Source organism: Rana temporaria, chromosome 3 (assembly GCF_905171775.1).
Source record: "Rana temporaria chromosome 3, aRanTem1.1, whole genome shotgun sequence".
In the NCBI taxonomy this organism is placed as follows: domain Eukaryota; kingdom Metazoa; phylum Chordata; class Amphibia; order Anura; family Ranidae; genus Rana; species Rana temporaria.
In genome coordinates, this window is record NC_053491.1 from 407910087 (window position 1) to 407926575 (window position 16489).

Genomic DNA, 16489 nt, shown 5'->3' on the forward strand with positions numbered 1-16489 from the left:
TTGAAAAAAAAAACAGTTGTGTGTACGAGGCTTCGACCACCTTTTTAAAGCTCCCATGCTGCCTGTCAATGTGCTAGGTCAGTACCCATCAACCCTGTCCTTAGGGCCCACTAACAGGTGAGGTTTGCAAGATAACTGAAATACATCACTGGTGATATCATATCTCCCCAAGGTAATACATAAAACCTGGCCTGTTAATGGGCCTTGAGGACAGGGTTGATGCACTGTGCTAGGTAATAAAACAATGACAGGTGGATAGGACAGTATACACCTGCACATTAGCATCGCTTTGTCATGTATCATGCCCAGAAATGTGGGTATTCTAGGCTTTGCCAAGACCTGCTGCCTTCATTGAATAGAATTGCAACTTTTCAAAATCGCTATAGGGCTGTTTTTGAAGTGTTCTGCGTGCATTTTCTGGAGCTTTTAGGGCTTGTCCACACCAGATGCAGTCCAATGCATTTTTTTATTCTGCATCAAAAATACATGGACAGTATTTAACATGGATTCCAATGGCCCTAGTTCACACAAGTGCAGTCAACAAAAGTAGAACCTGCTGCATCTTTCCTGTATGAAACACATCTGGAACGTGGCAAACACAAAAAAAATGCACTGGAACACACATGTCCTCAATTGGGATAAAGAAAAAAACAAAGGAGGAGGGGGCACACTGCAATGCATAAAAAATGCATCAAAAACATGTATGCAGAAACGCATCCGGAATGCAGAGATTGTGGTGTGAACTGGCCCCATTGTGAAAAAAAACTGAAAACCAAAAGGTGAGGTGTCATTTGGGTACCACTTATGAATGTGACGCAATACATGTGAAGTGCGACAGCCAAGTTAACCCCCACTTGTCATTTTGCAGCATCCATATTCCTTTGTGAAGGAAGCTTCAAAGTGGTTGTTCAGTCTGTAAAAAAAAAAAAAAGTCAGCAGTTACAAATCCTGGAACACTTACCTGTCCATCGATCCAGCGCCGTCCTCACCTGGGCTAGTTCTTCACTAGCCTCCGGGGGTTCCCGGCGCCGACATCCTAACTGTGGGCAGCTGGCTATGTGACTTTCAGCTTCACAGCCAGTGCCCACTGCACGTGCGAAAGTCGGGCTGCACTTGGCGAATGGTCCCATAGTCTTATGGGACCTGTGACGTGTCCTAGAAGATTGGGGAGGGGGAAGGAGAACTTGCGCTCCAATCGATTGGACAATCCGAGCGGAAGTGGGAGTGTGTATCTGTCAAAACTAGGTACACCCCCCTTCCAAAATTACATACCAAGTTAGGCATGTCTTAAAGCGGAACTTCTTCTTTTGGGTGGAGCTCCGCTTTAAAGAAGATTGTAACTGAGCAGGCAGGTACATTTATTTTATTGCAGAAATACATTGCAAGTGTCCTCTGGAGCCTGCCTGCTCGCAGTTTTCTACTTTATAACCAGAGTTCCTCTTTAACCACTTACTTTAACCACTTACGGACCGCCTGCCGCAGCTACCCCGGTATCCTCTTCTTCAGCGGGCGGTCCGCTTTCAGATAAAAGTGGTCTCTGCGGCAGATTCGTTCTATTGGCGAGAATATTCAATCGTTCTAGCCACTAGAATGAATTTACACTTGTTTAACCCCTTCCATACAGGGCATTTTCACCACCTTCCTGCCCAGACCAGTTTTTAGTTTTCAGCGCTGTTGCACTTTGAATGACAATTGCGCAGTCATACAACACTGTCCCCAAATGAAATCTTTATGGGTTTTTTTTCCACCACAAATAGTGCTTTCGTTTGGTGGTATTTGATCATCTCTACGGTTTTTATTTTTTGCTCTATAAACAAAAATAGAGCGACAATTTTGAAAAAAAACACAATATTTTTTACTTTTTGAATTAATAAAAATCACATTTTTTTTCCCTCACTTTAGGCTGATATGTATTCTTCTACATATTTTTGGTAGAAAAATAAGCGTATATTGATTGGTTTGCGCAAAAGTTATAGCGTCTACAAACTAGGGGATAATTTTATGGTATTTTTATTTATTTATTTTTTTTACTAGTAATGGCGGCGCTCTGCGATTTTTATTGTGACTGCGACATATCGGACACTTTTGACACGTTTTTGGGACCATTCACATTCATACAGCGATTAGTGCTATAAAACTGTGTAAATGTGACTGGCAGGGAAGGGGTTAACACTAGGGGGTGCTGAAGGGGTTAATGTGTTCCCTGGGAGTGATTCTTACTGTAGGGGGAGGGGGACTCACAAGGGGAGTAGACCGATCTGTGTTCCTCTGTACTGGGAACACACATCGGTCTCCTAACCTCTGACAGGAGGTGGATCTGTGTGTTTGCACACACAGATCCACACTCCTGGCGTGATCGGCGGACATCGCACACCAGGTCACGAGCGGTGCCGCGGACGCGCACCCTAGATGCCGGGAAGAAAGAACGTCATATGACGTCCACCCGGAGGAAGGTAGGGTTATTGCCAGGGTCATATTATTATGGTCCGGTAAGGAAGGGGTTAAAGCAGAGGTCCGCCTAAAAAAAAAAATATTAAAAGCCAGCAGCTACAAATACTGCTGACTTTTAATATATGGACACTTACCTATCCAGGGCGCCCGCGATGTCGGCAGCCGAAGCCGATCTGTCGCTCGGCTCTCGGCAGCTGCCGCCGCCATCCTCGGTTAGGGACTCAGGAAGTGAAGCCTTGTGGCTTCACTTCCTGGTTCCCTAGTGCGTATGCAAGAGTCGGGCTGCGCGTCCTCACTGGTCCCTGCTGTTTTCTGGGACCTGTGTGTCTCCCAGAAGACAACGGGGGGACAGAGTAGGTGCCGGAAATGGCGTAGGTCACCTCGATCACCTGTATTACACAGGTATCTGCTCCCTCCTTCCCCCTGAAAGGTGCCAAAAAGTCTAAGTTTTTGGGTGGAACTCCACTTTAAGCGTAAAAAACATACATACGCTTCTAGGGGAACACAATTTTGAGGCATTATTATTTTACACCCCTGAATGCTGCACTCTGAACTCTGCGCACCAAGTGTTTTTAAATGCCTGCGTATGGATAGGCACATTAGCTAATAGACATGTGCAGTTTGTCTCATTCCGAATTGAAATTTAGGCAAATTTTCATTTTTTCGTAAATTTTGATGTATGGGAATTTCCGAATTACAAATAAACCGAATTTAAACAAATTCGAAGTAACGAAAAAAAAAATTTGGACGAAATTCAAATAGTTTTCGAATTCGAAACGTTTTTTAATAGTTTTCAAATTTGAATAGTTTTCCAGTTTCCAAAGAGAATAAAATAGAATAGCAAAAAAAAGAAATGGAATAGAAAAAAAAAATTGAATAGAAAAAAAAAGCAATGGAATAGAAAAAAATAGAATAGAAAAGAATATAACAGAAACGATTCGGCAGATCAAATGGCAGTCAGATGAAAACCCACCCATAAAGAACAGTGGGACAGACTGACAGAGTGTGCCCCACCTTAAAGGGGCCTTATGCCCCTTTCACACCAGCGGACCGATCGGGTCCATCTGTCTGTTTTTAAATCGGACCCGATCAGACCCCCTATTGTTCTCTATAGAGTGACAGGTGGCCGTTTCCATCTGACCTTCCCATAGAGACCGGGTTGTGTCTGTGTCTGCTCTGCATAGTGGAGCGAAAACGGACCTGTCACCTGCCTGCTCAGGGGTGCAGACAGATTCCCCGCTGAGCAGGCGGATCCGCTTGACAGTGTCTGCTTCATCTGAATGTTTTAGGTTTCGATCTCTGAAGAGCAGTCCACATTCAGAACGCTCCTCAGAGAGAATTTGACTGGCTTGTTTTAACCTCTTGGACCCCCTATACCAGCCTTTCTCAACCTTTTTACCGCTGGGGAACCCTAAAAATAATTTTCAGGTCTCCGGGAACCCCTGATAAAACCCATTCATTGGGGGTCAGTGGGAACAATGCCCCTTACTTTAGTGGTCAGTAAGAAGAATGCCCTTTTTTAAAGTAGTGGTGAGAATGCCCCCTTACAGAGAACTATGAAGATCATTGGTGTCATACCACTGGCTCCTCCAAGTGGAATTGGCTCAGAACTATGTAGGCACCATCAAACAGGAGGTAAATCAGCCACAGCTCAAGGAACCCTAGGGTTCCACGGAACCCTGGTTGAGAATGGCTGCCCTATACCGTGCCACATTGTGCGTCTTTGTGGGGTGCTCGCAGAGTGGTCCCATTCACTTAAATGGGTCACGATCAGCGGGCAGTAGCGGCTGCTGAAAGTGACAGGGGGTATAATTCTTGCTGCAAAGCATTGTGAGCCACATGTGTACACTCCAAGCCTCCGTGACTAATGGAGGGCGTAAGAACGTGGCTCAACTGTGGGGTTATACCGCTCCCCAAGCCCTTAGGACTAGAAGTTTGGGGGGTATTAGGAACACGCAGTTGGGATGCGTTTTTAGTGCCCCCCCTTAAGCTGCACTGGCAGCAAACCTGGGTCTTCACACGCTCTGGTTGCATTTGCCCAAAGACGATCCAACATTTTGCAATCTGCGAGCAGAAAGCCCACCAAAGGCAACCCATTCAAGCAAACGTGAAAGCGTTGCAGATTCACCACACGCACATACAATGCACACGATTGCGGATGGTTTCTCTGCAAAAATGGGGAGACGCCTCCTCACTGCCTGTCAAATGCCACTGAAAAGCTATCAAAATGTGGATTGCCTTTTAGAGGAGAGATGCATGTAGCCTTATTGAGAAGTGTTTTATTGATAGGTGAATGTTATGTATTGGTGGCTGTCCTGTGTGTGAGTAGCAGGTCACCATATTCCCTCCATGTTCCTCATCCATCTATTATAACGGTTTCCTCATGACACCTCCTGCAGGTTGGAGCTCTGTGTCAGTCGGCTGTGTGTGAGAGGAATTAGGATGACACTCTGAGGGGACGGTGCGGCTATTTGTCCTTCATTTTCACTGACATGAATAAAAAACGTACAAATATCAGGAGACGTGATGACTGTGAGGTAAAAATTCAGTTTTTAACGAAAATGTATAAAACGCCATCCGTCCCATCATTAGTGCGGGCAGATAAGACGCAATTTATTGTATTCGTATTAAATCTCCAAGGAAAGCGAGCGTCTTGTGCTTGCCGCCCTCGGAGAAGCGAGCACAGGGTCTTTCCCCCCTCTGTGACACTAAACATCAGGCGCCATTATAGCTTTTTCCAAAAGCAAACAAGACTACGTGGGCGGGAATGGGCCGACCCGGCCTTTCTACAGAAGCCATTCATCCTATTGGCTAACGCTGCTGTCATTGCGCTTCGGAACACGCCTTCTGCTGAACGTTTGGGTAGATTAGCTGGTGCGCTTGTCAATCACGGCTAGCCTCGCGTTGTCATTGGCCCAGTTTCTGCCACTGACGTGCTGCTGTTACGCCCACTCACTAGCGGGCCGTGTGCAAAAGCAAGCTGAGAGGCCTTGGGAGGGAAACGGCCGTTAAGGGAAAGAGGCGGGGCGCCACTAGGCACCTGGGAAAGAAGGCGGAACGCGATAGGCCGGGATGGGGTTTCAAACCAGGAAGGTTGGCCGCGATTGGCTGCGAGGCGTCCTGTCGCTCGGGCCTGACGGGTGGGGGGTTATTGTGTGTGTGAGGCTGAGAGTGCGCGGTACCGGCGGCAGTGAGGGACGTAGATACGGGGCAACTTTATCCGGACCTTCTCACGGCGACCCTCGGAGTTCCGGAACATGGTAAATACCGCACCAGTGAGCTTCGTGTGGTTGCCGGCAGCGGCAGCTCTTGCGCCTCCTAGACTGTCCCGGGAAATGGCGGGAAGAGCCTCTGAGGGGAATGTGAGGAGGAGAGGAGAACGACTGACCGGACACACACCGAACCGGGAGACCTACGCCGAGTACACCGCACTGCGCCCGTCTACACCACAGTCTACTCCGCCACCGGCCATTATTATTATACAGGGGCCAAATCCCCACCACACTCAGCGTTATCACTGACAGTGACAGGTTTACTGACAGGAGAGCATTCACACACACCCCCGGGCTCTATCGTGCTGTGTTATTGTCCTCAGCATCTCCGTGTCCCCGGAAGTCAACACTCAATACAGAGAGGAGGAGGACGGGGGTCACCATAGTGACAGCAGCAGGTTTACTATCCCACTCTGTACTAATAAACACACTGCCCCATTATTTCCCGACCCAGATTATACATCACCACCCAATTCTATTATTTCCCGACCCAGAACACATCACCCCATTCTATTATTACCCGACCCAGAATATATACCCCCCCATTCTATTATTACCCGACCCAGAATATATACCCCCCCATTCTATTATTATCCGACCCAGAACGCATTGCCCCCCATTCTATTATTTCCTGACCCAGAATACATCCCCCAATTCTATTATTACCGACCCAGAATATATACCCCCCCCATTCTATTATTACCCGACCCAGAACGCATTGTCCCCCAATTCTATTATTACCGACCCAGAATATATCTCCCCCCTCCATTCTATTTTTTTCCCCAAATATATATATATATATATATATATATATATATATATATATATATATATATAACCCCCATTCTATTATTACTCGAACCAGAATATATCCCCCTCCCCATTCTATTATTACCCGACCCAGAACGCATCCCCCCTAATTCTATTATTTCCCAAACCTAGAATATATCTCCTCCCCCCCCCCCAATTATATTATTACCTGACCCAGAACGCATTGCCCCCAATTCTATTATTTCCTGACCCAGAACGCATTGTCCCCCAATTCTATTATTTCCCGACCCAGAACGCATTGTCCCCCAATTCTATTATTTCCCGACCCAGAACGCATTGTCCCCCAATTCTATTATTACCGACCCAGAATATATCTCCCCCCCCCCCCATTCTATTTTTTTTCCCAAATATATATAACCCCCATTCTATTTTTACTCGACCCAGAATATATATCCCCCCCCCCATTCTATTATTACTCGACCCAGAATATATCCCCCCCCATTCTATTATTACCCGACCCAGAACTCATCCCCCCCCCCCCCCAATTCTATTATTTCCCAAACCTAAAATATATCTCTCCCCCCCCCAATTATATTACCACCCGACCCAGAATATATACACCCCCCCCATTATTACCCGACCCAGAACGCATTGCCCCCAAATTCTATTTTTACCCGACCCAGAATATATATCCCCCCCCCATTCTATTATTACCCAACCCAGAACACATCCCCCCCCAATTCTATTATTTCCCAAACCCAGAATATATCCCCCCCAAATATATTATTACCCGACCCAGAACGCATCGCCCCCCCCCCCATTCTATTATTTCCCGACCCAGAATATATATACCCCCCCTTCTAATATTACCTGACCCAGAACGCATTGCCCCCCACTTCTATTATTTCCCGACCCAGAATATATCCCCTCCAATTATATTATTACCTGACCCAGACTGCATCTCCCCCTCAATATCCCACTCTGTATACTAATAAACAGACTACCCCATTATTAGCTGACACCATATACATCATCATTCTCCCCCCCATATTATATCCTTTATTTTCTGACACTCTCTATACTGTATGCATTCACTCCCCTGTTTTTACCTGACCCTGAATACTATCCTAATATCTCTAACCCCTGTATACAATATACATCTCCTCCCACCATTTTCTTCTGACCCTGTCTACACCCCCCCCCCCCCCCCCCCCCATCATCTGACCCTGTATATTAGAATATAGCTATCGCTCCAATGTCAAGTGTTACCAAGCTGTATATACCCCCTCCCCATTATTCTCTCATCCTGTATACTTATATGCAAGGAAAAATAATAATATCTGACCCTATATTCATAATCATTCCACACCATTATTAGACAGGTATACTATACATGTCTTATTATCTGACCCCCCCCCCCCCCCCACATACTATATACAGTATCAATCTTATATGATGTACATTATCCCCAATTATCATCTGACCTGTATGACATGACCCTGTATAATTTATGCACCCTCCCCAATGCAATCTCACCCTGTATACATGGGAGGGGAGGCGGTACAGGAGTCTGGATAGGGATTAGGGGGGGCATTGTAAGCCCTCCTTTATAAAGCATCCATAGACAAAGCCGATTTATTTGTGTTGCTCTCCCCAATCATACAAGGCACATAAAGCAGAGAGGCTAAACATGAAATTTGCCCTTTTATGGCTCTGTACATTTCTAAGCATCTTGCAGGGACAGTAGAGGCGGAGGACAATACTACCAGGGAGTCTCTGAAATGTTGTTATTACACACATCGAAGGGACTACGCTGACAAAGTACAGCCAATGAGCCGTCTGCTGCTAATCCTCATCCAGCCTCCAGCTCCAGGCATGGCTTCATAGGCTCAGTCCTCTCCTTTCATAATAATCAAAATTTCCCGCTACAAACTGCTTGAGGGGGAATAGTTGACAGTATAATAAAACTCATTTCTGCACGATACTGCATTGTAATTGTACTGTCTCCTTTTATAAAGTGCTACACCGACTGTTAGGAATATCATTACAGGATTGATATAATGCTAAGGAGAAGTGACTGCACCATCGCTGTGGCCACACACACAGTCATTTTTGAGCAATCTACATACAAGGGATCACCAAAATTACAATCATAAAAAGGAAAACAATTTGTTTACAAGTGATCATTTAATCAATCTGTTCTCTAATGCACAAAGAATAATCAGCAACAGCGACTTGGAAGGGTAAAAGTGAATTTGAAGTGGGCTAAATCAATGAAAGAGTTCTAGTGTGCAAACTTTATTTGATCAGTTAAGCTTAATTAACCACTTCAGCCCCAGAAGATTTTTAACCCCTTCCTGACCAGAGCACTTTTTACAATTTGGCACTGTATCATTTATACTGACAATTGTGCAGTCATGCAATGCTGTACGAAAGGAAATTTGCTTTTTCTTTTTTCCCCACAAATAGCTTTCTTTTGGTGGTATTTGATCACCTCTGCGGTTTTTATTTTTTGCGCTATACACAAAAAAAGCGTAAATTTAAAGAAAAAAATAACTTTTTGCTATAATATAAAAAAAAAAAAAAAAATCATCATCAGTTTAACCCAATATGTATTTAACTACATATGTTTGGTTTACTAGTAATCTGCATTTTTTTTTTCCAGCGACAGACAAATCAGACACTTGACACATTTTTGGGACCATTGACATTTATGCAGCAATCAGTGCTATAAATATGCACCGATTACTGTGTAACTGTCACTGGCAGGGAAGGTGTTAACACCTGGGGGGGGGGGCGGGGGGCAATCAAGGGGTTAAATGTGTGTTCCCTCAGCGTGTTCCAACTGTATGGGGATAGGACCGACTAGGGGAGGAGACATAGCGTTGTTTAGTAGGAACACAGAACCTGATAGCACAGGTGTGAGACACACACACACACACACACACACACACACACACAGCCATCATGCCTACCAGCCACGCACATCAGGCCCTCTGGCGGCTCTCCTGGGATTTCTCCCAGGAGAGCCATTCTGCAGTATTAAACTACTCTGTGTATAATTGAAATACATTTACTTTTGCATACAGCTCAGAATAAAGACACATTGAAATACTGTGTACTCATCCTAACACTAAGCTTTTAGGTTCAATTCACAAAGCAGGAGGCTCTTGTGACAGATTTGGAAAAAAAAAAACAATTTGCTCTTAGCTGAAAATAGGAATGCTTATCCTTATGTGCTAGCTTAGTGAATTGAAAATTATATCACCAGTTGATATCTAAAGCCCCATCCGTACACACAGGCAGAATGGAAGGAGACATTTGCCATTACAAAATTAAAATACCACTTGGCATTCGGTTTGTGCGTCAGGCTGGCTGACTGGCTTCCATCAGACGTGCATGCTAGAAAGCCAGCAGCCGACCGACTCCCGATTAGCGCTCTCAGCCAATGGCATAGAGTGCTTATTGGAGTGTTCTTGTTAGAACACAACAGGTCGGGGGGGGATTGGGGGTTGAGAGAGAGGAACTCGCTGGACTAACATCACATGGTTAGTACAGTGGCTCCCAAACCAAAGTTGGCAGGTTTTGTTTTTGTGCAACCGAAAATACCACTTGGAATTATCGTCCGATAATCTGATCATTAGTATACAGCTTTCCAGAGCTGATCACTGTAATTAATGCAAAAACATCTGAAGGGACAAGAGTGAAAACTTTTTCTCATATGATAACAGAACAAACTCGTTTCATGGAATTAGTATGGTATTTTGTACAAAAAAAAATCGTGTGACCAAGACCACTCATACTCGGACACTAAAGACTACATTACATCTCTTCCGAAGTTGTTTTTCATAACTTTAGTAGCCTATTGGTTTTCCATATTAGACTAGCATGCAAAAAAAAAAAAGGAAGGAAGCTAATCCATCACATCTTCTCATTGTGTGTACCAGGCATTACATCTTTGCATACATTAACCCTTTCCCGCTAAGCAAACGCACATATGCGTCCTCAGCTTTCAGGTGTTATACCGGGATGATGCCAGCAGCTGCAGGTATCATTCTTTAGAGGAGGCGATTGGCTATCCAGGGATAACAACTGATGCAGCTAAAAAGCCATTCGGTTGTTATCCCGGAGGAGCGGGAGGGGACATCCGCCACTCTTACCAGCCTCCCGTCCCATCGAGAGACCCGATCCTCGATGCGCCACCTCCAACACCTAGTGAGAGACTGAATCGAAGCCGTGAACGACTTTGATCCAGTCTCTTCAATGTATACACGTAAGCGACATCATGACGTCATTTCCGGGTTATTCAGCTGCCAATGGCACCGCATTTAAAAAATATAGTACTCAGAATTGCAGTTTTCGGCAATCTGAATACTTTGAAGTGCAATGGAGGGATTGGGGGTCTTTTAGACTCCCGATCCCTCCATAAAAGAAAGAGTACCTGTCACCACTTATTACTGTCACAAGGGATGTTTACATGCCTTGTGACAGCAATAGTGATAAAAAAAAAACACACACACACACAATTTAGTATATATAGTATAAAAATAAAGGGACATTTTTTTTTTAAAGCGCCCCTGTCCCCACAAGCTCGCGCAGCAAAGAAAACGCATACGGAAGTCGCGCCCGCATATGTAAACGGTGTTCAAATCACACATGTGAGGTATCACCGCGATTGTCAGAGCGAGAGCAATAATTCTAGCCTTCGACTTCCTCTGTAACTAACCTGGTAACCATAAAAAAAAATTAAAGCGTCGCCTATGGAGATTTTTAGGTACCGTCGTTTGCCGCCATTCCACGAGTGCGTGCAATTATAAAGCATGACATGTTTAGTATCTATTTAGTCGGCGTAACATCATCTTTCACATTATACAAAAAAAAAAAATTGGACTAACCTTTACTTAAATTTTTTTTTTAAATTCATGAAAGTAGATTTTTCCAAAAAAGTTTTGTTTAAAAACACTGCTGCACAAATACCTTGTGACATAAAATATTGCAACAATCGCCATTTTATTCTCTGCTAAAAATGTGTATATAAATAAATAAAATGTTTGGGGGTTCCAAGTAATTTTCTAGCAAAAATGACAGATTTTAACTTGTAAACACCAAGGGCCAGATTTACATAGAATTGTCCTACGCTGCGGCGGCGTAACGTATCCCATTTACGTTACACCGCCGCAAGTTTTCAGCGTAAGTGCTTGATTCACAAAGCACTTGCCTGTAAACTTGCGGCGGCGTAGCGTAAATCCACCCAGCTTAAGCCCGCCTAATTCAAATGGGGCGGGGACCATTTAAATTAGGCGTGTTCCCGCGCCGAACGTACTGCGCATGCTCCGTCCCTAAAATTTCCCGACGTGCATTGTGCTAAATGACGTCGCAAGGACGTCATTGGTTTCAACGTTAACGTAAATGGCGTCCAGCGCCATTCACGGACGACTTACGCAAACGACGTGAAATTTCAACGCGGGAACGACGGCCATACTCAACATTGGCTAGACCACCTAGAGGGCAGGTTTAGTTTTACGCCGCGTATCTCTACGGAAACAACGTAAATTTACAGCGACGGGCAAAGCATACGTTCGTGAATCGGCGTCATTTGCATATTCTACCCCGAGCGGAGTCGGCACCTAGCGGCCGGCCTAGAATTGCAGCCTAAGATCGGACGGTGCAAGTCACTTACACCGGTCGGATCTTAGGGATATCTATGCGTAACCTGATTCTATGAATCAGGCGCATAGATACGACAATCGTATCTCAGAGATACGACGGCGTATCAGGAGATACACCGGCGTATCTCTTTTATGAATCTGGCCCCTGTCAGAAATAGGCTTAGTCATGGAAGGGTTAAGGGAATGTACACATACAAAATTAGACTCCCTTCACATGGGGCATTCAGCAGACCATTTTTGACCCATGATTACACAGGTCAAAAAAAAACTGTAAATCAGTGTTAATTTTGTTGACTAAAACATTTTAGTTGACTAAATGACTACTATATTAATCAACTAAAATAAGACTGACTAAAATACGACTAAACCTAAAATGGCATTTTAGGCAGAAGACTAAAACTAAATTGAAATTTTACTTCCAAATTAACACTGGTCTGTAGTGCATGTGTATTGGTACTCAATACCATAAATAACATGAGACTTTTCACTCCAGCAATATATAATGAGTTTGGAAATTGTAGAGAAATGTTCACTACTGCATTACAATTTAATTAAACCTATTAGATTTTAGACTACCAAAATTAGTTTTAGACGACTAAAATGTCATGGAGATTTAGTCGACTAAATACGACAAACAATTGTAGAAGACTAAAATGGGACTAAAACACCATTTTAGTCCTAAGACTAAAATCGAAATTTGCTGCCAAAATTAACACTGACTGTAATAAATCAGTGGCCAGATGTAAGTGGACAAGGGGCCACTTATATCCACCCACATCCAGGTCTGTTCAGTGGGCGGCCAACCCTAGGATGACATTATTATCATTATACAGGATTTATATAGCGCCAACAGTTTGCGCAGCGCTTTACAAAATCAGGGAAGATAGCACAGTTTCAATACAGGAAGGATCAGAGGGCCCTGCTCGTTAGAGCTTACAATCTAGACATGGGTCCTTTATTTCTCCATCACTTTTGTGTTCTAACTCCGCTGGAACAGCTTAAGATCCTCTGCTGAGATGGAACACAGCCTCAGGGTTGCTGACAAGACTAGGTCAGACCCCCCTCCCCCCCAGAGTGTTCATTACATTATTATACAGGATTTATATAGCACTTTACAAAATAAATGCCATTCATGACAAGAGGTTGGAAGGGCCATGACAGCCTAAAGAGGACAAATAAAAATCTAGGCCCCAGTGGCGACCAACCTGTACATAACTGAACTCCTATGTTGTGGCTTAGATTAAAGATGCATGCAGAAAATGCATGAAAACCTAAAAAAAAAAAATGCACACTTGGCATTTCAAACACTCAATAACATGAACAGGTGTGGCACTACCTCAAAGCTCAATATGAATATAAAAAATAAGTGATCCTTCAATGATTAAACAAAGTGGGTGCAATAACATGAACGAACAATCAAATGAATAATAAAAAAAAAAAGTATATAAATACACACACACACACATTATATATATATATATATATATATATATATATATATATATATATATATATATATATATATATATATATATATATATATATATATATATATATATATATATATATATATATATATAATTTACTAAATCTTCACAAAATGCAAGGAGCAAGTAAGTCCAATCACTGTGATTCAAAAGAAATATAAAGTGCAATGTCCTTCAAATCATGCTCCATCACAGACGTGCATGAGGAGGCGCAGACTCTCCAGACCCAGTAATAAGACCTTGGATCTATGATGGATTTCTTGTAACCGACAGCATAAGCAGAGATGATCCTCTAAATCTAGGCAGTATAATTCAGAAGGAACATGGGGGGAAAAAAATCATAGTGCAACAAGCTAAAATAAATTTATAAAAGCATGGAGAAGTAGCCGTGCCCACTCGCATTTGAATGTGTTATATGTCAGCACCAACACGTAGCTTAGGTTGAGTCAACACGCCGTCCTGTTGGCCACGGTGTGCGTTCCACTGCCTATTATATATATATATATATATATATATATATATATATAAACAATGTATTGATTGTCACTTTGTTCATGTTATTGCACCACATTGTTTATATAAAATGATGATAATTTGTTATATTCATATTGAGTTTTCAGGGGCAGCTTTACTCATTATTATTTAACAATTTTCGGCCACCACGCCTTATCAACCCAAATAACATGAACAGGCCTGACAAGATGCCTTTAATTAGAATAACCAACCAGATGTTTACATTTGCTGCTGGATGCACGCCATTAGGTCTTACAAAAGGGATGAGACCAGTTGCATATATTTGTATGTCGTTACCAGCCATTATAAAAATCAATATGAAGCACCCATTTAGGCAACCTATTACCAAAAGCTTTGGGAGGAGACAATCTGGTCATTTTTATTTCACTTCCTGTAATTAGTGTATAGTTGGTTCAACATTAACAGAGAAGACGGTCAGGCTTCTCCAACACTGTGTTAGCACCATATGGAGGGAAGAGCTCAGACAATAGCTGCCCATAAGACCACTGAAGCTTTCTTGGGGGGGGTCACCTGTCATCACAGATGGAATCACTGGAGGGGACGTGACATTGTACATGCACAGATAGTGGATTTTTCCAATTTCTGTATATTATGTATTTGCAATATAAAAACTTACCAAAAAAAAGTACAGAACCTGTGAAAAAGAGAGAAACAACTTTTTTTTCTCTATAGGCTGGTGGTAAGGCTGGGAAGGACAGTGGGAAGGCTAAGGCCAAAGCTGTATCTCGCTCTCAAAGAGCAGGTCTGCAGGTAAGTTCACTTTATTAGCTCTAGTAAAGAATTGTTTTTCCATAATAGTTTTGAAAAGGTGAATGTGTGACAAAAGTATATTTTGCCATTGGTCTTACCTAGTAGAGCAGCAATAGATTTCTCCAATACGGATATATCTGCAGGATTCATCCTAAGCACTTCGTAAGATTGGTGGTGTCTCAGATTGGCAAGTTGTATTTGTAGCAGAGTTACTCTTAAAAACTCAAGGTGCTTTAATGCGATTTCTGACTTTGCTTTAGTTCCCTGTGGGTCGTATTCATAGACACTTGAAGACTCGCACTACAAGCCACGGAAGAGTTGGTGCTACTGCAGCAGTGTACAGTGCTGCCATTCTGGAATACCTTACTGCTGAGGTTGGTTATAGCTTTTAACACCGTTCACATTTTCTTCCGTAACAGTTTGTCAACTGAAGCCAGGTCTGTTAGTTTCAGGTTTGAATAAAGTCTTGCTTTCTTGTAGATGAAGTTCTCCATCTGGTGTTTTAGAGACTTTTTTGTTGCCTTTGAATCCAGGTATTGGAGTTGGCAGGAAATGCCTCTAAAGATCTAAAGGTGAAGCGTATCACTCCTCGTCACTTGCAGCTAGCCATTCGTGGGGATGAAGAATTAGACTCCCTCATCAAGGCCACCATTGCAGGAGGAGGTAATGTTATCTCCAATAAGCAGTCTTTAATCAGATTTTTAATTCCAAAGCACTTTATAGTGAATTAACACACCTAATTTAAAAGGACAGGAACAGCAGTGCAATGTGAAATGTTTTCTCTGTCCATTGACTTAACATTTGTAATCTATATTTCTCTGCAGGTGTTATTCCTCATATCCACAAGTCTCTGATTGGAAAGAAGGGACAGCAGAAAACTGCATAAGGAATCAGGTCCTGCTGCCATCTACCATTGTACTGTAACTGGGACAGAAGAAAGACGATGGGGTTATGTGGAATTTGTTTTGTTTATTTTTCGTTTAAAGATTTCATTTTCTAAAATACATAGTAAATGGAATAGACAGCAGAGAGTGTAGACTTAAGAGAAAACCTTTGTATGTTGTTTAGGTTCAAAGTTTCACAGAAAAAAAAAAAAGTTCCTTGGGTCTTGTAAATGAAATCTGTGTGTTGATTGGCTAGGTTTCTCCCGTGTGTTTTATACAAAAATGGAACAGATAAACCATTTTTTACATAAGCTTGCCTCTGTGTGATACATTTTTAAGCTAGGCACCAGGCCCGCTTCCTGGAATAAAGTTTTTGAGCTTCAGCCTCATCTTTACAATTTACGCATTTTGAGTTTTTACATTTCAAGAATGGGGGAAAAAAAAATATTCCATCTCACATTAGGCATCTCTTATTATGGTAGCGTCACCCCTGTAGTGGCTGTTCTTTCAAACTTAAAATTCAGAAAAGCACTATCCTCATCAAAATGGAAACCATCACTGCAGCTTGCAGCCTGCCTCTGGGATACTTGCTTGTGGCTGTCAAACTTGCATTGTAGTATCACCACAGCTGAGGTACCATGGGCCCCTACCCCTGGTCCACAGGCTCAGAA

General features: G+C 42.9%; 1 protein-coding gene across 2 annotated transcripts; it reads left to right on the top strand.

Annotated features, from left to right (window-relative positions):
* The first annotated feature begins 5565 nt into the window (after positions 1 to 5565).
* Positions 5566 to 16201, top strand: LOC120933021 (histone H2A.V). Of its 2 annotated transcripts, XM_040345957.1 has the most exons (5): positions 5569 to 5711; positions 14857 to 14934; positions 15195 to 15308; positions 15468 to 15597; positions 15759 to 16201. In XM_040345957.1, the coding sequence occupies exons 1-5, from the start codon at positions 5709 to 5711 to the stop codon at positions 15818 to 15820; spliced, it is 387 nt and encodes a 128-aa protein (XP_040201891.1). In that variant the 5' UTR covers positions 5569 to 5708; the 3' UTR covers positions 15821 to 16201. The 2 variants fall into 2 exon arrangements, with proteins under 2 accessions (XP_040201892.1, XP_040201891.1); XM_040345958.1 differs by lacking the exon at positions 14857 to 14934 and having other exon boundaries at positions 5566 to 5711.
* The last annotated feature ends 288 nt before the right edge of the window (positions 16202 to 16489 follow it).

Coding starts and splice junctions, on each gene's coding strand:
- LOC120933021 (XM_040345957.1), top strand. Junction 15,309..15,467: donor TGGAATACCTTACTGCTGAG/GTTGGTTATAGC, acceptor CTTTGAATCCAG/GTATTGGAGTTGGCAGGAAA. Junction 15,598..15,758: donor GGCCACCATTGCAGGAGGAG/GTAATGTTATCT, acceptor ATTTCTCTGCAG/GTGTTATTCCTCATATCCAC.